At 36.7% G+C, this 23,198-nt stretch overlaps 2 protein-coding genes, 3 long non-coding RNA genes and 1 pseudogene across 6 annotated transcripts; 3 read left to right on the forward strand and 3 right to left on the reverse strand.

The window, feature by feature from the left end:
• Positions 1 to 1,118: 1,118 nt before the first annotated feature.
• On the reverse strand, positions 1,119 to 2,138 carry LOC143908867 (uncharacterized). Its single transcript, XR_013260284.1, has 3 exons — positions 1,976 to 2,138; positions 1,729 to 1,856; positions 1,119 to 1,335 (listed from the first exon to the last, which is right to left on the reverse strand). It is a non-coding gene; the product is annotated as an uncharacterized LOC143908867 (long non-coding RNA).
• Positions 2,139 to 2,627: 489 nt separating this feature from the next.
• On the forward strand, positions 2,628 to 4,667 carry Mrpl13 (mitochondrial ribosomal protein L13). Its single transcript, XM_077426691.1, has 4 exons — positions 2,628 to 2,786; positions 3,303 to 3,426; positions 4,122 to 4,276; positions 4,363 to 4,667. Exons 1-4 carry the CDS (start codon positions 2,763 to 2,765, stop codon positions 4,594 to 4,596), a joined length of 537 nt encoding a protein of 178 aa, XP_077282817.1. The 5' UTR covers positions 2,628 to 2,762; the 3' UTR covers positions 4,597 to 4,667.
• LOC143908856 (uncharacterized) lies at positions 4,303 to 7,785 on the reverse strand. Its single transcript, XM_077426689.1, has 3 exons — positions 7,510 to 7,785; positions 6,246 to 7,185; positions 4,303 to 6,051 (listed from the first exon to the last, which is right to left on the reverse strand). The coding sequence occupies exons 1-3, from the start codon at positions 7,627 to 7,629 to the stop codon at positions 4,895 to 4,897; spliced, it is 2,217 nt and encodes a 738-aa protein (XP_077282815.1). The 5' UTR covers positions 7,630 to 7,785; the 3' UTR covers positions 4,303 to 4,894.
• Positions 7,786 to 10,255: 2,470 nt separating this feature from the next.
• LOC143908859 (uncharacterized) lies at positions 10,256 to 11,140 on the forward strand. The gene is made up of 3 exons (XR_013260281.1): positions 10,256 to 10,492; positions 10,577 to 10,700; positions 10,810 to 11,140. It is a non-coding gene; the product is annotated as an uncharacterized LOC143908859 (long non-coding RNA).
• Positions 10,853 to 11,354, reverse strand: LOC143908860 (uncharacterized). The gene is made up of 2 exons (XR_013260282.1): positions 11,089 to 11,354; positions 10,853 to 11,004 (listed from the first exon to the last, which is right to left on the reverse strand). It is a non-coding gene; the product is annotated as an uncharacterized LOC143908860 (long non-coding RNA).
• Positions 11,355 to 16,083: 4,729 nt separating this feature from the next.
• LOC143908857 (uncharacterized) lies at positions 16,084 to 18,959 on the forward strand (annotated as a pseudogene). Its single transcript, XR_013260280.1, has 2 exons — positions 16,084 to 16,299; positions 16,377 to 18,959. The product of XR_013260280.1 is annotated as an uncharacterized LOC143908857 (transcript).
• Positions 18,960 to 23,198: the final 4,239 nt, after the last annotated feature.

The raw sequence follows: 23,198 nt of genomic DNA on the forward strand, positions 1-23,198 counted from the left end.
TCTACTACTATTGTTGCCAATTGTAGCATTCCCAATTTTATCCAGATTTCGTCATATAATCTTATAAATCTTTTCCTATCAGGGTAGTTACTTATATAATTTTAAAGTAATTATGCAGTATAGAGGAGGCACCTCCGATGACCTTGACCTTGACATATGTTGTCAAGGTCACCCTCCTGATGATGAGTGACCTTCAGAAGGTTTTAGCCGTCGCTCGCTATTCGTTAAAAAGTTATTAACAAAAAAAATTTGAAAAATATAGCATATATAGGTGCATACATAGGTTAGTTGACGCGTTTTAAACACTTAAATACTTTTAAAGCGCGTCACTAACCTACATAGGTACAATTTACTGCTTTAAATGTTGTGTTTTGGTAAAGCAGCGACTTTCTCGCAAAAAGTATTCTCTGCTTTAAAGAAAAACGTAATATTAGTCGTTTATGTCTCTCAGCACTTAAAATAACTGCTATATTTTCAAAAATTTTTTTGTTTATAACTTTTTAATAAAAAACGAGCGACGGCTAAAACCTTCTGAAGGTCACTCAGGAGGGTGACCTTGACAACATATGTCAAGGTCAAGGTCATCGGAGGTGCCTCCCCTATACTGCATAATTACCAATTTTAATATACAATTATAATATTTTACGAGCTTATATGTAACAAATTCGATATTTACATATATATGTATTTATGAATTACTCACCTTGCATTGTAAGGATATACTTAGTGGCAATATACACACATATTTATCATATACTTAAGTGCAATAAATTTATATACATAATATATATAGCCATTGTATGTATATTATATATATCCACACATATCCATTATCCATGCAATTCAACGTTTGAAAGGAAACCTGAAACCACACAGGAGGCACTTTTATACGTGATTGCGTTATCTGTAATGAAAGTAAAAATGTTTAGTAAAAGTTATAATAAATATAAAGGAAGAAATAAATAAAGTTACAAAGTATAGAGTGATACATTTTTCAACAGTAATATATTTATCTATTTATATTTTACATCTTAAACGAGTTAAATAATATATTGCACAACTAATTGTACATACATAATACTTTTCTAAAAACAGATACGCATGCGTACATTGAAAAACAGAAACATGAAATAAAAAATTAAAAACCAAAGAAAAAAATACATTACATATAAATATTATTGTTACTTAACGCGATAGTGCATTGCCATTGTTTTACTCGCGAATTCCGTTTCTGCAGCAGCTTCGATATTGGGAACATAATCCTTCATCCCCCTGAGCTGTCAATTCAGAAGCTACTACGATTTCTGATAGCTGATGTAGTATCAGGTATAAACGCTAAAATATAAATACCAATATTTAGCAAAACAAACAACGTAAACTATGCAAATATTACTACGTTTACGCGGCGAGGCTATGCGTTTACGCGATGTATATAGTAACTTACGATAATTCACCTAAATTATCATAACTTACGATAATTCACTCCGCGTAAACAAGGGTGTGACTTAAAGTACGATAATAGCAGTAACTTATACTACGTTTACGCGAGCGTTACTTCTGTAGTAACTTACGATAATTCACTCGTTTACGCGGAGTAAATTATCGTAAGTTACTACAAAATCCCGTTTACGCGAAAGAATTATCGTAAGTTACTACAGAAGTAACGCTCGCGTAAACGTAGTCTGTGACGAATTAATTAAAAACAAATATTATTGATATATTATTTACCTGCAACATTTTTTTTATTTTGTTGAATGACAATTAAGTTCTCCAAAAATCGTTGGAACAGCAGATGATTTCAATTTTTTCCGGCCATCAACACGTTCCTTCTCATACATGTTAATCGTGAAATGAAACTATAAAATGGAACAGTATATTAAAAATGAAATATATTACTGTACGTCGTCAGAATCCTCATGCTTATGGACAATAATAAATCGCTAATAAATCAACTCCTCATAAATAAAAAACATACCTCACATAAAAATGAATTTTTGTTTGGAATTCTGCAGTATTTGAATCCTGAAGGTCCACCAGCATTTTCTATCCATTTTTCTTTACGTTGCAAATCTCGTGGAAAAATATGCATTACTGCGCCTTTTTTGGATGAATTGTAGCATCCAGAAGCTACACAATAACGCGGCATTTTCTATTTTTCACATTAATTAATCACAAGATATTTTATATACAGGGCATTCCATCACTTTCACTTTAATTATATATTACACAATTACACAATATTTACCTTCAATATAAATAGTTTTCTTCGTATGTGAATAACACAGCACTTATGCTGAGTCTACAATGCGAGTCGCAAAGTCGTGAGTTGCAAGAATTGACCAATCACAGTCGATTATTCTCCTCAAATTTTAATTGTGATTGGTCAATTCTTATGACTCACGACTTTACGACTCGCATTGTAGACCTAGCATTATGGAGGATTCACACTGCGTCCGATGTTCGACGTACGACGATCCGACATCCAATAGGAAATTTTTGTCTCTAATAATAAATTCTGTTATTGGATGTCGGATCGTCGTACGTCGAACATCGGACGTGATCGGACGCAATAATGTGAATCCTCCATTACTTTTAGAACCAATCAATCAACGCAGAGTGTTGATAAGACGAACTCAACAGTTGTATCTGCTAATCTTGAACGCGGCCATTGGCTATTCTATCCTTAACCTCAAACTGCATGAGTATAACTTGCAATAATTGTTTCATAAAAGTGAATAAGACGTTTATTGTAAAAAATTATTATGTCACTCGCGCGACGAGGACAGGTTTGTGTCTCGTTGATATTGCATACAATAATATCGTCATGTTTATGTACTTATTATTTATAATTAGCGAATATTTGTACGTTCGAGTATGCTATGCATACTACGTTTACGCGAGCGTTACTTCTGTAGTAACTTACGATAATTTACCCGTTTACGCGGCGTAAATTATCGTAAGTTACTACAAAATCCCGTTTACGCGAAGGAAAATCCCGTTTACGCGAACGAATTATCGTAAGTTACTACAGAGGTAACGCTCGCATAAACGTAGTATCAGTCACTTTAAGAAAATGCGTTTCGAAATGCACTGCCAGTCCTGAAAATCTATAATATATGTGACGTAAACTATAGAATAGATTTTCAGTATTTGCAGTAAATATCGAAACAGCCTAGTAGTGAATACCGGAATGCAACCCTTGTCATTTTTGCCATGATGGAATTCTTCCATCATGGTTTTTGCTATCTTTAGATTCACTGCAAATTTTTCAAAATCTACGTTTGTTTCCAATTTATTTTTAGCATTGGGGAACATTTGCTCGCATTTGGCACATATACGATGCAAAATGGCAAGATCCGTACAAGAGTGCTGAAGTAATAAAACATTATCTTATGGGAATGTACAAGCCAATATATCATCCACTGAGTAAGTATCATGTATTGTAATAACTCCTTTCTCCCAACAAGCAAACTGTCTGCAGTATAACAACTGGTAGCATATTTGCTTAAATATTGCAACAGATCTGATATCACTTGTGCGTCCACATTAAACTTGTGTTTTTACGTATACTACGTTTACGCGAGCGTTACTTTTGTAGTAACTTACGATAATTCCTTCGCGTAAACGGGATTTTGTAGTAACTTACGATAATTTACTCCGCGTAAACGGGTAAACCATCTGAGCTGACAAAATTTGTAGCAGACACTTTCAAAAATCTGTTCTTGACAGATTTGGCTAAGTTTTCATTATTTTAGAATGCTTATATAAGTTCAATTCCATTTAACGAAACGTTAACTTCTTTGTATTCTTATGAATAAAGCAATTTATATGAAAATATTAATATAGGGAGAAAAAGAACATTTATCTATGCACCTATTTTGTATAGAAAAACTATGAAAGATTAAAACAATGGAAGAATAAGAATAAAATATTTTTTCCTATAATTATTTTCATAGAGCGAAAATATTTATATAACTATATAAAATACTATAGAATAAAAACATATATAGACTTAATTATGCATCGCAAATCCAAATCTTTAGATAAAAAAATGTAATAAGCATAATTATAAAAAAACTTTGATGTGGACTATTAATATGTACTTGATAATTTTTATATAGATTCTTGCGGCGATCATGTAGTAGTGATAAACAGCAAGGAGATCGCCTTACGCGGAGATGAATGGCGAAAACGTGTGTACTTTCATCATAATACATATCATGGAGGTGCCACTTGGACTCTTGCATGGGAATTACATTACAAGGATCCAACTCTGGTAATTGATTTCTTGCGATTTCTAAGCGCACGATAATATAAAATTTTATTAATTTAATTATATAACTGTATATATAATTGGAACAGATTGTAGAAAAAGCTGTATACAGAGCACTGCCGAAAAACTTACAACGGAGGTACACTATGCAAAGACTGCATATATTTCCAGATGAAAAAATACCTGAAGATATGTTGAAAAATGTTAGTAATCAAATCAAACAGCTAACAGCCGTCCCTGTCCGACTAGATCATATTCCACAGAAGGAAGTAGACAACTTCCCACAACTTTTAAAGTATCCCGAAAATTATATTCTTAAATAATAAGTTTAATATAAGTACTAAATATACAGCAATGTATCCAAATGATATTATAATATACATGTATATACTAATGCTGAAGTCCTTGATTGTATCATACGTTTTTTACATAAGTAAAATCCATAAATATTGATTCCAGTTCCAAAATTAGAATCCCAATAATAATATGCAATTGTGTAGAATCTATTTACAAAAATATTTGTAAAAACAAATACGAGTATGAACGTAGATATTCGTATATGTATATATACACACGCGCTTGCGTATCTGTTACGTGTTGTATTAATGTCTAATATCACAATTAAAATTCCTCCCATTTTTCCGTAATTCTACCTGATTCGTCGTCGTCATCATTCACAATTACGGAATACGTATGAGAAGTATCCCATTTACTTCGTTTTTGCTTGTCGGATGGTTCTTCCAATTCTGGATCTCTTGATTCCGTAGTATCGGCAATTCGTGATAGCGACAAATTCCTTCCGTACAATTCCGAATTTTCTGCATCAAAGTCATACGAGTTGCGTAAAATAGGTATATCGCAGAACTGACATTGCGGTTCTTCGTACATGTCTTCCAAGCACGGGTGAAAGATTTGGTTGCATATCTGACAGACACGGTATTCCAACAACGTTATCTGCAACAATGTCGTGCAACATCTAGGTAACTTGTGGCCCCGCGGGCACGATCTGACGTGCCATCCGTCTATTATTTCGCCACATAGATTGCACTTTTCTATCTGATTCGGATAGTATGTAGTCGTGTTTAATATTTTCCGAATGCGTTGATTTATATCTTCGTTCTTCGTATCCTCATCTACACCTTGGTATATCTCCAGATATCGTCTTAATAGAAACACAGCAGACATTTGATCCTCCGACAGCGTATTCTTCTTTATCAAATTTTCAAGATACGCACAAGCGGAATGTAGGAAGATTAATGGGAGCGCTTCCGTTATCTTACACTCTCTTACGTGATCCATATTCGGCATTGGCTTCTTCGTCGTGCATACGCTCCTTATCACCGTCATCCACATTGATATTTGTAGTTTGTAGAGCGATAGCGGCTCAAGTTTCTTCGGAATTGGACAAAGTACCGCACAGGAATCATTTGCCTTCGCAGCTTTTAGTCTAAGGACTTCCATACAATCCCATATGCTTCCAAGATTTGTGCTATTATTAATAATAGACAGTGGATCACATATTGCACCTCTTAAAGTGAAGATATACATTGTACTTGGTTCCCTCATCACCAGATGATCGTATACTGTATTCGGACTAGTTATACTTGTAAACATTATTTTATTTGGCGAATAAGCGAGCCCTAAATATTGAACACGTGTCTGTGGTAAATGACTTTTAATACTGATATTAACTAAATCATTCGATTGTGTGTCAACGACAAAAGTATGACTGTCTTGCGTGGTGATTAGAAATTGTTGAGCAACAATAGGAATTATACCTAAAACAATATATAAATAAATAAATAAATAAATAAATAAATATATATATATATATATATATATATATATATATATTAAACAATAAATAATATATCCTAACATATTTTAAAGATTAATTAAAACGTTTATATATAATATAAAGTACATTTATAAAATTTAACTATAAGCTATAATTCTCAGCTGTAATTCTTACCTGTAATAGTGAATTCTTGCACATGCAAGTGTCGTATATTTTTCAATTCTCCCACAGAATTTATGCATAGCAACAAGAGGAAAGAACCTTTAGCGGCAAGAATCTTTATATCTGATTTATCTCGAGGAATCATATACAAATAATTAACTGCTACATGATCAGGATCGACATATTTTTCTACCGATATTGTTTTTACAATATTATCCCTATCCGTTAATTTTATGCCACGTATTCTTCCATCAAAATATCCAACAATGATCAGATGCTCGTTTACATTAATAGTGATCCAACATAATACATTGGCTTTTAATGCATCATTTAAATATATTGTACCAACAAACACAAGCTCCAAGCTTTTTGTAAAATTTGATATTCTAGGGACCCTCCAAATCAATATGTCGCCACTACAATAGGCTACAGGAAAATATGCAAAGGAAGTTTCCCCTGTCTTGGAAAGTTCACCCCACGTCATAGAGCAAGCTTGCAATTCCTTTATCCTCTTAGCTATCGTTGCACTCTGGTTATTCAATTTCTTAGGAAAATTATATATATTAAGACTAGTTTTGATTTCACCTCCTATCATTTTTAAGTGTAGGGATGAAACATCGCATATGGAATACCAATTATTAGAAACTTTATGCAGCAAATCAATCGCACCTGCCGAGGTTAATATCGCTAACACGCATTGATTTGGAGAGATCAAATTTTTCGGCGACCACGCCGTCTTTACTATTCTTGGAAATTTGTCAGTTGCTCCATCAAATTTCGGCGTAATCACATCATTCATAAGAAGCGAATAAATGTCTTTGCGCATCAGATGCCCCATCAAGATGTCCACCTCGTTTTTAAGTGCACATGTTGGAAAAGTGTCAGGAGGATATATGAAAGACCGGGTAAACTTGAAAGCTGGAGTCGGTGACATAGGCGACGGTTCCAACTGCTGTAATACAAAGTATCGAGGTTAAGTTACGTTAGGTTACCTCAGTTGCTTTACTTAGCCGGTGTATTGTATTATACATAAAAATATCAATAGACACGGCAGTAGTCTCACGCCAAGTACGCGTGGAGCGAGACGCACCGTGACTCATTTACGCGAACGCACGAGTTGCGAGTACCCGAGATGTTGAAATCTCTTAAAAATACCACGATGCAGGTATATATAAAACTCAAAGATCGTGTAAATTGCAGAAATAAATTGCTCGATCTCCCTCTCGATATAAATGCAGTACCGGAAATCAACCTTTTGCGATGGAAGAGTACTTACAAGTACGTGGACGCCCTTCTCCGTGATTATCGAGATTTGGTTATCAGGCGACCATTGTATCGCGAATGGGCTCGTCACTAACGGAGAGATATTGACGCTATAAAGTTCTTCCGTTTCCATCACGAGTCGTTAATTTCATTTCTTAAAAATATCACGGTCTCTCAGCTATGAATCTCGTGCGTATGTTCGAAGAAAGAATCCTGCTGCCTAAGCCTAAAGCCCGTGTCACACTACGTATAGCCCGTGTCTTAGGTATACTGTGCTTTAGGTTTCTCTCTGGCTGGAGAGTAGTGAGTGAGAAACTGAAGGTGCAATTTCACGCAGCGAATAAAAGCTGGCGTTTTACCCCCTCTCCATCAATTTTCTCCAAAATGGCGAATCCAGCGAATAAACGCTCACAAAGTTCGACACAGTCCAATTTTTAGCGAATTGAAGCACGGTCTTGTATACAACGTCTTGAAGCAACGGTGAAATTTAAATCATTTTTATTAGTGTATAAAAGTGTATAAGAAGAAGACGAAATTATGACTGAAGGGTTTAATCAATTGATAACACCCGAAAATACAAACGAAGTTAGTATATAAACTGCTCTTTGTTTCTTATTTATGTTAGATAAATTAATTTTGTTATATTGTGTTAATAATTGTGTTTCTTATATCTTAGGAAATTCTGTTGCTCTCATACACTTGTGGTGTGTGCGAAACTATTTGTACTGAACAAGAAATAAATAGTCATTCACCTTTACTACGTTTACGCGAGCGTTTACTACGTTTACTACAAAATCCCGTTTACGCGAAGGAAAATCCCGTTTACGCGAACGAATTATCGTAAGTTACTACAGAAGTAACGCTCGCGTAAACGTAGTACTTGTCTTGAAGGATATGACAAATACTATATAGATGAGAATTTATATTTTTATCCTTACACCGGTGAAGATTAATAACATTTTTTTATTATTGTATATTTTTTAAGTAACATTACAAGTAACATGAATGCTTTAATGTGTAGAAGACGGACAGATAATACGCGCAAAAGTTTAATAGACGGTGAGGAGGCGATCGTAACAGATACCATCACCTAACAATTTACACACTTGAATAATAACGTGCTTGCCATCTATGGCTCCAATACAGTGAATAAAATTCCACTTTTCATTGAAATCATTGGCAATATCTAACCAGTCTTTTTCTTCAAGCAGGTTTTGAAGAACCAAAGGGGACATATATAATCCCAAATTGCTTTGCACGTTTCATGTATTATAATAGTCACTATTGTCACCCCCACAAGATATTGATAGGACATTGATGTCATCGAATCTCCGGAAGCAAGATATCTACAATATTTTATATAATAATATTTACATATATGCATTAAGTAAAAATGTATAACATTAGGTTTGTTCGTGTCGCATGTTCCAATTCTTCTATTCCAATGTGCTCTAATACGTTTACCGCAAACAAACCTATTGTTTCATATATACACTAAAAATTATACTAAGTTAAAAAATTTAATTTGACTGAGCCAAACAAATCTTAATGCCAATCGTTCTGGTGGTAAAATAGATTCTCGAATAAAGTCTTGCTTCTGTAATTCGTGTGCGATTTTTCCTAATAATTCCTCCAATTGAGTTGCAGTCATTCGGAAATAATTATGAAATCGTATGTCCTCCAATATCAATTTTGAAACCGATGCAAAGAAGAAACTGTGTTATTCCTTACGATTTTCAAAAATAGGAGCTACCCAAAACCTTTTCTTCTTATATTTATTTCTTTTCTTTTTTAACAAACACATCGCAGCAACTGCAGCAGCTATACGTCGTCTTCTAATTTGAGCTATAACCGCCACTGTATGTCTATAATATTTTACGTACTCGATGTATCGATTATAATATTCCAACTCCATTTTTATACTTGTTGCGGTTGTCAAGGTTATGTACTTAGCAATCGTCGCTTTTTAACGCTGCTTTGCGTTGGGGTGGAGTGTGAGGGTGCCATTACATGGAGCGCGGAAACGCGGAAACGCGGAACAGAATAGTAACTAGATTCCGCGTTTCCGCGAGCTGAGGGTGCCATTACATGGAGCGCGGAAACGCGGAAACGCGGAAGCGCGGAACAGAATAGTAACTAGATTCCGCGTTTCCGCGAGTTGAGTCCGCACGTTTGAACGGAAAAGCGGAATCCGCTATTATCGTGTATGTATGTATGTATGGCTGCGTTTCGATATTCACTGCCAGTACTTAACGCAGCCTATGTATGTACCCTGGCTTGCATATAAGATATACTTCATAATAACCATCAACATGATGTTTGGATCTATAATATTATACTGCCACTTTTATTAAATAATAAAGTAATCGAAGAGTATGTGTAAAAGCTTTTTTTTCAATGTGATTAAACAACTCCGAAATTTGATGGAGTATACTGTATCCGCGTTGACAACGGATTTTGACGCGTTCGTTCCGCGAGTTTGTTTCTCCTTATATTACATGGAGCACAATTTGCGCGGAAAAGCGGAACAGTATAGTGACAAATAGACATTTGTATTCATTTCTTAAAATTGTGTTCACTTAATTCATTGCAATTTTTATTAATATGCTTATCTTTTCAGCTTATCTATTGAATACAAGCATTTTAATCAATAAATACCGTTAAAAATTAATATTTTATAATTCTCCGTTCCGCTTTTTTCCGCTCAAAATATGCTCCATGTAATATAAGGGTGCATCCCGATGGAGAAGAAATAGCGGAACGGAACAGTAACGGAAAAGAGATATGGTGGGGGGTTAACCAATCAGAGTAGTTCCGTTTCAATTCCGTTCCGTTATTTAGTGAGTGGGTTCCCCATGGCACGGAGCTGTTACGGAACGGAAAAGAAACGGAAAAATTTCTAACCTATTCTGTCGAAAGTTCGCAAATAAGTGCAGTGGATCGATTGCTTTGCAACATTTTTATTTTTGCAAATAAAGAGCAATATGTCGTCATCGGTAGGTATTACATGTGAAAATAAAATATATATGTTAAAATCCTATGCTAATTAACCGAATGTGATATATTTCATTAATTTCCAGAAATTCAAATGTGGATATTGCCGCTGGATTGTTTGGTTCGATGAAGACGGAAAACTTTCACATCCTTGCTTAGCAAATCATACGAATTTAATAATGGATAAAGATCGAAATCTCTTTATAAATGGTACGTATATTTGTGTACAAGAGAGGCAATATATATTCAATATAACTAATGGTTAGAATATGTAAATGATATATAAATTTGTTGTAAAACTAAATCTGTTATTATTTAGATTCTTTAGAAACACACGTCGAGAGTGAGAATAACAGCAATAACGCCGGAGAGACTGGAGACAGTGACGTAGGATTGTCATTGATGATGGGAATAAGATCATCATCTACGTTGAGGTTGTCACTTGTTGATGTGGAAGGAATTAATGCTGTTGCTCTTTGAACAGGACGCTTTGAACATATCCACATTTGAATTTCTGGAAATTAATGAAATATATCACATTCGGTTAATTAGCATAGGATTTTAACATATATATTTTATTTTCACATGTAATACCTACCGATGACGACATATTGCTCTTTATTTGCAAAAATAAAAATGTTGCAAAGCAATCGATCCACTGCACTTATTTGCGAACTTTCGACAGAATAGGTTAGAAATTTTTCCGTTTCTTTTCCGTTCCGTAACAGCTCCGTGCCATGGGGAACCCACTCACTAAATAACGGAACGGAATTGAAACGGAACTACTCTGATTGGTTAACCCCCCACCATATCTCTTTTCCGTTACTGTTCCGTTCCGCTATTTCTTCTCCATCGGGATGCACCCTTAAGGCATTCAAAACAGACGGAACGGATCGACGGAAATCTAGTAAATTTTGTCTTCCGCGCTTCCGCGTTTCCGCGTTTCCGCGTTTCCGCGCTCCATGTAATGGCACCCTGAGTAAAACGCCAGTTTATATTCGCTCCATGAAAAGGATAGGGGCGATAGCGAACAGCTTTTTAACGCTGCTTTGCGTGGCGATAGAGTGGGGGTAAAACGCCAGCTTTTATTCGCCACGTGAAATTGCACCTTCACTCATTCGCACCAATTCGCACGTGGACTGTTCGAGTGAGCGGACGTTTTTCATCTCTGCGTGTACGAACGTTCTACGTCTTTGAATTTTGTTAAAGCCAGTCTTTGGTTAAGCCGCGCGGATCACTTTATCTAACTTTAGATCACGTAACAAATACGGGCCGCAAGCCCACCTTAGCAGGTCTGCGATACAATTTTAGCACGAAGTACAGTTATCTCGACCTAACCAAGCAATTTCACTCTCTGTTTATTGGTGTCGCGAAACGATAATGCGCGGGGCTTCGGCCTCTTGCGCTAGTACAGAGGGGGGGCACACTGGAAATTCCGGAATTCTTCCCCATCCTGATAATACCTTCTCAGCACTCGTTCACATCTCAATTCCAGCGGGACAGTATAAAAGTTTCGCGTCTCAACACGCGAACGAAGACTCTAACTTGCAAAAAATAACGCCGCAATTCTATGTGTCTGCGTCGGATATCTCTAAAATCGGTAATAAGCATATAAATAGTAACGAAAATAATCCGCAAGATAACCCTCTTCCAATGGACGAGGACGAGAATGATATTCATGTGGATACGACGTCGATGGGCAGCAAGAACTCGTCACCGCCTGAAGTAATGAAGTAAATAATATCAACAATCCTATCTTCCCCCTCAGAACAGGTAACGATCGTAAGAGGACCTCGTCATCCTCGGAATCGGATGCGCCTAACGGCACAGGTAATACCTCTAAAATGAGTAAGATAGAGTCCGGCAGCCGAGTAAAAACGGTAGATACACGTGCTCAATTATCCGGTGAGCCATATTTCAAATATTCTCAAACAGACAAGCCACCATTTTCGGTCTTTGTTCAATCTTCCAAGGAAGGAGGCGATCCCTCCCTACATCCCCTTACTGTTAGCAAACTAATATCGCAATTCGCGTACAAAGATGTAATTGAAATTCGCAAAACCGGCCGGGGTAGAATCACGGTGGACTTCCGTAACCGCGAAGCCGCAAATAATTTAGTTAAGAATAATCCTACACTAGCGGCGGCTAACCTTAAAGCTCACTTTCCGTCTTTCAAAGTACAAAGAATTGGTATAATTAAAGATGTGCCGATGGAATTCGCGACGGATCTTCTAGCAGAATATATCGTATCATCCATTAAAATATTAAGCATCGATCGATTAAATCGCCGCGTCAAAACAGGTGAAGAAGTTTAGTTCCTTCCGTCTCGCACGTTGAGAATCAAGTTTGCGGGACAAACTATTCCTAACTCGGTCAGCCTATTATTTAAGGTTAAATATAAGGTTCACTCTTTTGTACCCAAAATTCGCATATGTTATTCTTGCTTCAGACCTGGACACATTGCTAGTCAATGTAAAGGACGCATCCTCGATGCTTAATCTGCAGCAAGGATAAGCATAACAAGGGTGAGGAGTGTCCCCACAAGGATTTTCCTCCCAAATGCATAAATTGTGGCGGTAATTAACCACCAAGCCACATCGACAAACTGCCCGTCAATTTTACAACACAAACAAATCAACGCTTTGGCCGCTGCGGAAAACATAACATATACCGAAGTTAAAAGAAAAATTAAAGGTAACAAACTGTCCGGTGATCCAAGGCTTGATTTTGTCAGCTTCCCGAGCATAAGCACTTCAAACACAGCGTCAAGTTCATCTATAAACAGTAATCACACATCGCTGCTAAAACAGTATAGCTATAAACAGTAATCACACATCCAGAATAGGTTTAGTCTTTTATCTAAAGATGATGCCACACTATCAGATCTTAATTATACAGGAAACTCTAATACTTACGCTAGTATAGCGGCTAGATCCAATCATTCGCGTACACCTTCTTCGAGTGACGACTCTACTAAGTCAATTAATGCGCATAACTCTATTCGCAGACCACAGCTTCCAACTCAGCACTACAAAGCGCTATTCTACCCAAACGGCAGAATGCCGATCGGCTTCACTCTCCCCCCAATCTTGAGATCCACCCCGAAATCAAAAGACGCGACTGCTATTACTGTCGATGACAGAACTCCTTTTACATCCACGTTTAATAGGGACTATGCGCCCAACTTATCGCTTATAATACACCCGCTTTTACAAGAAGTAGAAGCATTTCTTAAGAATCAACTAATTAACCTTTTTCAATCTTTCAGCCCTCAGGAATCTGCTACTCACCATCAGACTCAGTATAACCCTCCGAATCTTAGCGGTGATATCTGTCACGTTCCCGCCGCAAGGGCATAACTCCTCATTAGCAAAAATAAAAATCCTGCAATGGAACGCCAGAGGGATATTAAGCAAACTGCCAGACTTGCAACTATTAGCAGAGAAATACGACATTCTCTGTATACAAGAGACTCTCCTCTCGGAGGTGAGTAAATTAAACGTTAAAGGTTTCTATAATAATAAGCCTTAGAGGTCTTTAAACGGGACCCTTCCAATGACACTTACCAAGCGCTTAAACGACAAAATAGAGAATGTAGGCGCCTTCTGTTTAAGCAGAAAAAGGACGGATGGCACTCTTTCTGTACGAACTTCAGCTCTAAAACTCCCACCTCAGAGATATGGCGTTTGGTTAGAGCTTTTAAGAACAAAGACAGCAATGCTTTCACGGATCACAAAACTCTCGAGTCTTCGCAACAGGCAGCGATCGACAAATTGTGCCCACCTTCTTGTTCGCCTCCACCAGCCCCCTTCTACGTGACATGCAGAAGGAAGATGAAGTTTCTCCAAATATACAATCCTGGATGGATCAGCCTCTCTCCATGAACGAACTTAAATCGGCACTTGCATTTAGCAAGGCGTCATCTTCCCCAGGCTTAGATCAGGTGAACTACGCGATGATAAAGGCTCTCCCTGAAAACTTTAAAGCCTACTTACTGGAAATTTACAATAAAATTATCGCTAAGGGCACTTTCCCGGACAGCTGGAGAGAATCACTGGTTGTCCTAATTCCTAAACCGAACTCGAACGGCGTTCGCCCGATCTCTTTATTGTCGTGTTTGCTAAAAACACTGGAAAAGTGCATCTATAATAGATTACGCTGGCATCTCGAAGCCAATGATAAATTATCAGAATTTGGCTTTCGCAGTTTCAGATCGTGTAGCGACAGCTTAGCAATACTCTCGAATGCTATCCATCTGAGATTCATTAATAACAAGTTCACTGTTTGCGTGTTCTTGGACGTTGCGGGAGCATTTGACAATGTAAGGCCAGAGATATTAGAAAAGGACCTCAGGGAAGCTGATGGCGTCCCAGCGGGCATACGTTGTTTTATAAGCAACTTGTTGCGTAATAGGAGAATTTTCTTCTTACGTGATGGTAATATTCAAGGCCCTTTTAACACCCATAAAGGCGCTCCGCAGGGATCTATTCTTAGCCCACTGCTTTATTTCAACCTCAATATCAAGGATTCCAAACGGCAGCTAAGTCCAGGTGTGCACTCCCTGGAATATGCACAGATAATGTAGTTATCTATACCACCCACAAATCTATCGTGGAAGCGTATCGGCTGATAGAAAACTCTTTGAGGAAATTGAATTGCTATTTACGTGCTAGAGGCCTAGATGTGGCTCCTGCAAAGTCCTGCTGTATGGTATTTATACTCGAAAGAGAGAATATTGTCTTCCCAAGCCCAACATATTGATAGATGGCGTCGCAGTGCCGATGGCAAGCGAGCACAGATTTCTCGGCATCGTCATTGACAATAAAATGAGTGGTAAAGCCCATATGAAGTACTTACTCAATAAGGGCAGAAGAATCTCCAGTATACTTGCGGTTTTAGCGGGTACCAAATGGGGAGCTCACCCACAATTATTACTTTCAGTGTATCGTGCAGTCTTCAGAGGCGCCATAGAGTATGGATGCGTCGTTTTTAAGTACAAGGGCAATAAGCAGCTCTTCTTTGCCATCCAACGTCTACAATGGAAGCTACTAAGATGTGCTATAGACTATCGTATGTCCACGCCTATAAATGTGATTCTGGACGAGGCCAAGGAGCCTCCGCTGTGCTACCGCTTTGCTTATCTCATTCACAATTACTTGGTTAAAAACTTCTCCCGCAGCTTTAATCCAGTAATAGAAAGCCTGGAAGACATACAACTCAGAACGTTCAGCCTAGAGTCCTATAGTCAGAGAAGCGACATTAGCGAACTCCTTTTGATTGGTCAACTGAGTCACGTGGTTTAGTCGCCATTTTGTGTACCAATGTAGGGCTCCATATACAACAGCGAGCTATGCAGTGCTACGTACATACATACAGAAGGAGACTGTTAGAAATTATAAAGTAAAATCTTATTTTACGTAATATGTAATATATGAATATGTAATATTATTATATTATTATGGGTCCCTTTTTCCAATGTCAGTTAACATATCATATTATAAACATTGAACACAGATTTAATATAAGGTTAGTTTGTGTTTCTGCATTGTCATTACTTAATGTATATATGTTTATTACCTAATTATTTACTTACATTAAAATTTTATAGGACTGTAATCATACTACTGTTTTTTTATATGCAGTTGAAATGGTCCGTACGTGTGTGGTAAAGGGCTGCAATGTTCGGGTGGGAAAAGGAAAGCAGCTCTTATTTCGCTTTATTCCTAAAGATCCTGAGAGACGTTCTGTTTGGATGTCGAGGATTGGACAGACATTATGGTATCCTGGAGTCTCCAGCTACATTTGTGAGGTGAGATATTTTTATTACTCCTCGCATATGTGACATATTTACACATGATGCATTGATTAATTTTGGCACAATTTCAGAATCATTTTGATGCATCACAGTGGGAAAAAGTACGTGCAGATGGGTCCAGAGTGCTACGATCTTCTGCAATACCTTTATGGCTATAGAAAATAATGAAAACATCTCCCTTACAATGCATGACCATCGATATGTTATTGACATACATCAGCGTCATCTCTTTCGAGATCTCACTACACAATTGAACCGCTTACCTCATGATCATGGCTGTACCTCAATTCAATATGAGCCATCAGAATCCATTCAAGTTACAGAAAGCCAAGTAATAGCCAAAACAAATAACATTGTAATAGAAGGTGTGCCATATCAGGATAAAAACCAAGAGCTTTCTTTTACTTCTTCTCATGACCTCTCTGTTATGAACTTTCCAAAGGAAATTAGTCATGAACTTTCTGCACCTTGCATTGCAGACCATAGTACCGAAGATTTCAACCGATTAACTATTTTGGCCGATATCTGTGCTGTTTCTGAACCCATTCATATACCTCCATCTACTGCAAGTCCATCATCAATAATAATTAAAGAATTACAAGATCAGTTGAAAAAACAAGAGGAAGAAATAAAAACTTTACAACATAACAATAAGCGTCTGACTACCATAGGAAAACAAATAACAAAAAAATTCCATACTGTTAAGTCTATTTATGAAAAATATAAGTGTAGATTGTGGCGCTTAGAACAGAAGAATGCAAAGTCTCTCGACTTAACATCAAGGTTACGTGCAGACCAGATTGCATCTCTAAAAAGGCAGTCTATTCGTGGTCGATTTAATTGGAGTCCAGAAACTGTCAAGGATGCCCTTGTGTTTAAGATGAAATGGGGTACTACAAATTTTTGTGATTTTGTGAATTATCTACCCATCTTTCCATCAGTTAGGACCCTACAAAGAACGGTAGAACATATTTGGTTTGAAAGTGGCATCTTAGATGAGGTCTTCGACATGCTCAAATGTGCAGTAAAAAATATGTCTGAAAATGAAAGAGATTGTATGATTGTTGCAGACGAAATGGCAATTAAAGCTGGATTAGTGTTTGATCCTTCAACTAAAAAAATGATAGGAAATTGCACCTTTCCTTCTCATGTTGGACCAGCTAAAAAGGTCCTTGTCATCATGTGTGGAGGAATTAGTAGACGATGGAAAGTTGCTGTGGCTTATTTTTTTACTGGAAAGGAAGGACCCAAAATAATGGATAAAAAGTCTAGCAGTGGCAGTGTCTTCAAGGATATAATACTGAAAGTCATAGACAAGTGTGAAAAAATAGGGCTGAAAGTTCACTCAATTACAACTGACATGGGGTGTGAAAATCGAGCCATGTGGAATATGTTTGGTATTGGTTGCACACATGAATCTGATGCTGTGTCAGCATACATCATCCAGTTAGAGCAGAGGATAGATTTTACTTTATACCGGATCCAGTATACTTATTCAAAAATATCTTAACTATGCTTGAAAGCAACAAAATTATATCTTCCTTATGACTTTCTTGTTTCTGAGAAATTTACGGATCCAGTAGTTAATATCCAACATATAGATGATGTGTTAGAGTTCAAATTACAATTTGAAATAAAGATAGCTTACAGATTAAAGAAGACTAAGGTTCATTGTCAAAATTTATACAAAAAGATGAAAGTTGGAACGGCCCGGTCAATCTTCAATCGACGAACCGAGATTGCGCTGAGAAAATATGCTGAACGTACTGGTAAAGACGCTTATAGGACCACTGCTTCTTTTATTAGATTAGTGAGCCATTGGTTTGATATAATGTCAAACAGATCATTGAAGCTGGCTCTTGGTCTGTTGAACAAGAAAGCATATGAAGAAACAATGGACCACATCAAGAAAACTGCTTATGTATTTCGTTTTATGATGGTAGGGCACTGTTGGGCACTGGAAGCCTTGTCAAACAGGCGTTATCATGGCATGCGCAAGCATCATTGGCTTGCAAGATTATTTTTTGTGCAAGCGTTGCTACAAGTTTATACTTACTGGTCGGTTTTGTCAGTGTAGTATTGAAAACCTTTTTTCTGCCTTGAGAGTGAAACAACCCATTCCAAACCCTCTCCAAGTAAAACAAAATTTAAAGGTTTTGGTGCTGAGCCAGGTCTGTATTAATGCTAAGAATAGCAGCTACGACAATGATACGTATGATGAAGGTGTTGAGGATATAAGAATAGATTTTATGAAATGTTCTAGAAATATAGCTATAGCACGACGTGAAGAAAATGTTATTGAAGAATTGATGGAATCATCTGCTTTAGCATTGCCTCAACTAAAAGATCCTCACATAAACATATTAGATTCTTGGGAGTTGCAGATCCTATATGACATGGCAGGGTCAGTTGTTTATAGTATAAAAATAAGTAGCACGACAGTTTGTGATGTATGTCTCAATTCCGTCCTATGGCAGGGGAGCGACCGCCATCCTTATTCCCTCGTAACTGAAATGAGAAATTACAAACACAAGAACCTCGTGGAAGTTTCCGATGAATGCTTCAAAGCAATCGTAAAATCAGAAATAACATTCAAAGAAATACGGCATGATTTGTGTGAAGCTAAAATTAACATGATAGATTTTTTAGTAAAGCAAATGGAATATGTATGGGATGGCTGCAATATTCCCACATGCCATTCTATTACACACAAAATTCTAAAGAAGTTTTTTTTACTATGAGGCTATGAACATATAGTATTAAACGCTGTGAAGATTTAGCACATCTTAATGGAAGGCGTTACGACAGCAAAACTATGGCTATGCATGCTTCTGTGAAGAAGGTGTTTTCATAAAAATAATGTAATTAAAGTTATGATCTCAATCAGTTTCTTCATTATTGCTGAAACTTTGATTTTCTTTTTGTTAACAAAATAAGAAGTTTCCTTCGCCAGTAAATAAATACAAAACAAAAAGTCGTGTTTGTTTGACCCGACTGGTCAAATAATAAATATATTCAAAATTCACAACGTTTCGACCGCATTTTCGGTCCTTCTCAAGTGATTCAGCTATGCATCTTCAAAAACCGCGTACAAAATATCGATTACGTCGCTGACATCGTGCCCTAACCACATCATGCACACGTAAAGCTAAAAAAGTGAAATAAACTCACGATAGTCAAAAAGATAAAAACGTTCAGAAGTCATAAAATAAAAAGTAAGAATACAATTGAATTGTTGAGTTAAAAATAGTTAAGTTATAAATAGTTAAGTTATAAATAATGTACAAAGTAAAATGTAAGGCTTACATATTCTGTGCGTCAAAACGGAAAGTGAGAACGGTAGCGCAGAACGAAGAAACGTCGTAAGCCATAACTGCGAACACATCCGTACAGCGTGACAGACGAAGTCATACTAAATGACCGATACAATAAATAGATGTGTTCACAGGTGGAAAACGAGCAGAACAAAAGTGTAAATTAAGTGACGCCAATCAAACGGTTGTAATTCGCGGGCAGACTTTCTGTGTCTTTTTGAAGATTGATTGCGCAATCGCATTTTTTAATAAAAAACATCTCAGAGATTTCACGTTTCTTAAAGTGTCGCTCCTTATATAAAATTTTTGGTTGTTGCCAATTAAAATCGTGGTTATGCGTGAGACGGTGCTTACTAACAACAGAATGATTATCGCTGTTCTTCCTAATATCACAAAAATGTTCCTTAACACGTGTCTCTAGGTGCCTTTTTGTTTGACCAATATATGCAGCGTTGCAATTAGCACAATCAATCTCATATATCAACTCCGTTTGCTTAAGATTCGGTAGCGCATCCTTCCCCCTTTTGATAATACAATCCAACTTTTTCGGAATGGTGAGGAGAACCCTGAATTCTGCATCGCGCATTGTACGGCCAACACCGTCACTGAGACCCTTAATATACGGTATAGTGATAAACTTTCGAGGATCCTGGGCTACACTGTTACTGCTAGAACTATTATTATTATTATGACGTGTCTGTAGCTCGTTAAGTCTGATGTTAATGTACTTGTTAATTAATTTTATTGGATAACAATTAGTTGAAAGGATCTTTTTTATTTCGATTAAATTAAACTTATGAAACCGTACGTCAGATAAAAGAATAGCTCGGTCAACAAGATTACGTATGATATTAATTTTGTATTTAAGAGGGTGATTCGAAAAATAGTTTATGTATCTCCCCGAAAAGGTCGGTTTTCGATACCAATTCGTAAGCAACACAGTCCCCTCTCAAATCACTATTGTGTCGAGAAAACTTAGAGAACTATTCTATTCTATTTCAAATGTAAATTTTAATCTGGAGTGATAACTATTAAAAACTCTAAGTAACTCGTCAATGCCAGATCTAGGAACAATCGCGAAAATGTCATCAACATATCTTTTAAAAAAAGAAATATGAAAACTGAGCAATTGCAAACAATGCGTCTCAAGGTCCTCCATGACCATATCAGCCAAAATCGGAGAGAGAGGGGAACCCATCGGACTTCCGAAGATTTGCTCATATATTTGACCATCAAAAGAAAAACTAGTGGAACTCAGAATCAAGTCCACAGCTGACAAGAATTGAGGACAGCTGAGTTTCGTCTCTTTAGAGATGTAATTCCACCTCTGTTCAATCGCTCTCAAAACAAGGTCTTTAGGGATGTTAGTGAAGAGAGACGCGACATCCAAAGAGATCAAAACATCATCCTCCCCAATCCCTACGTCACCAATCAATTTAACAAAAGACCAACCGTCTTTAATATATGACTTTGGTTTAGGGACAGATTTTTCTAAGATGTTGTGTAAAAAATAAGCCATGTTATATAGTGGACTCCCTAAAGTAGAAACAATAATTCGTAATGGTGAGCCATCCTTGTGAATCTTCGGAAGTCCGTAACAACGTGGGAGGTTCCCATTGGTACAATTTAAATGCCTAAATAATTGTTCACTGATAATACCCTTGCTAAACCAAGACTTTGCCAAATTATTAATTTTAGATGTTATCCGTCTAGTGGGATCATTCTTAAGTTTTTTGTAAGTCAAACTATCATTAAGCAAATCGATCATCTTATTGACATAAGTATTTCTCTCCAAAATTACTGTGACTTGGCCCTTATCGGCCCTGGTAACAAGAAGATCATCATTATTACGAAGAAATCTTTTGCAAAATTTAAATTCTTGTAATATAAACCTGTCAATGTAGTTAGTATGTTTATTTTTGCGCAAAAATTTAAACAGAGAGTTAGAAATACGGTCACGTGCCTCATCAACAATATTATCGGGAATTTGATAAATATTAAATTCGAAGTTTTTGATTATGTCAACAACAGAATTTACACGATCTTTTTTGTTTTTTGTATCGATAGGGAGAGCAAACCTATCGCCGAGACTAAGGAACTTAAGAACTCTATCAGGGATTTGCTTGTTACTCAAATTAATAATCCATTTTTTATAATCAATATTAACAAGGGAATTAATTATTGGATTTTGTGTGGACATAACCGAATCGAACTTATTAATTAACTTTAATTGTGTTTTGCGGTCGTGGGTACGGAGATAATAGGTGTTGAGAACATAAAAAAGTTGTTAATTAAATATTCCGGTAAGCGCTCGCGAAGCTGGTTCTCAACTCCAGTTATCGTAGACCGCAAAAAACATAGGTTAATATTGGCATCACTAATCTCAAAGTTGAGAAGCTTTAGCTGTATACGTTTTGTAAAAAGTGTAAACTCATGTCTAATCCTGTTGCTATGTAGTTCAATGTTTAAACGTAGCCGGTGCAGGTGTGGGGGTAAGACGTCAGATCTCCTACAGCGGAGCAAGAATTTCAGCTGCTGGTTTGCTGAGATAGTCTTGATTTTGATGTTAATCCAAGATTTCAATAATAGCGTGGTCTCTAGTCTAAACTGTCTAGTAACAGTATTAAAAAATCCTTCGTCACGATGAAACACCATTTCTCTGGTCCAAGGTGTGTGGTAAAAACAAAATAAGAAGTTTCCTTCGCCAGTAAATAAATACAAAACAAAAAGTCGTGTTTGTTTGACCCGACTGGCCAAATAATAAATATATTCAAAATTCACAACGTTTCGACCGCATTTTCGGTCCTTCTCAAGTGACTCAGCTATGCATCTTCAAAAACCGCGTACAAAATATCGATTACATCGCTGACATCGTGCCCTAACCACATCATGCACACGTAAAGGTAAAAAAGTGAAATAAACTCACGATAGTCAAAAAGATAAAAACGTTCAGAAGTCATAAAATAAAAAGTAAGAATACAATTGAATTGTTGAGTTAAAAATAGTTAAGTTATAAATAGTTAAGTTATAAATAATGTACAAAGTAAAATGTAAGGCTTACATATTCTGTGCGTCAAAACGGAAAGTGAGAACGGTAGCGCAGAAAGAAGAAACGACGTAAGCCATAACTGCGAACACATCCGTACAGCGTGACAGACGAAGTCATACTAAATGACCGATACCGATACAATAAATAGATGTGTTCACAGGTGGAAAACGAGCAGAACAAAAGTGTAAATTAAGTGACGCCAATCAAACGGTTGTAATTCGCGGGCAGACTTTCTGTGTCTTTTTGAAGATTGATTGCGCAATCGCATTTTTTAATAAAAAACATCTCAGAGATTTCACGTTTCTTAAAGTGTCGCTCCTTATATAAAATTTTTGGTTGTTGCCAATTACAATCGTGGTTATGCGTGAGACGGTGCTTACTAACAACAGAATGATTATCGCTGTTCTTCCTAATATCACAAAAATGTTCCTTAACACGTGTCTCTAGGTGCCTTTTTGTTTGACCAATATATGCAGCGTTGCAATTAGCACAATCAATCTCATATATCAACTCCGTTTGCTTAAGATTCG

This window comes from Temnothorax americanus, unplaced genomic scaffold (genome assembly GCF_048541705.1).
Source record: "Temnothorax americanus isolate GAGA-0224 unplaced genomic scaffold, ASM4854170v1 Scaffold118, whole genome shotgun sequence".
NCBI lineage: Eukaryota > Metazoa > Arthropoda > Insecta > Hymenoptera > Formicidae > Temnothorax > Temnothorax americanus.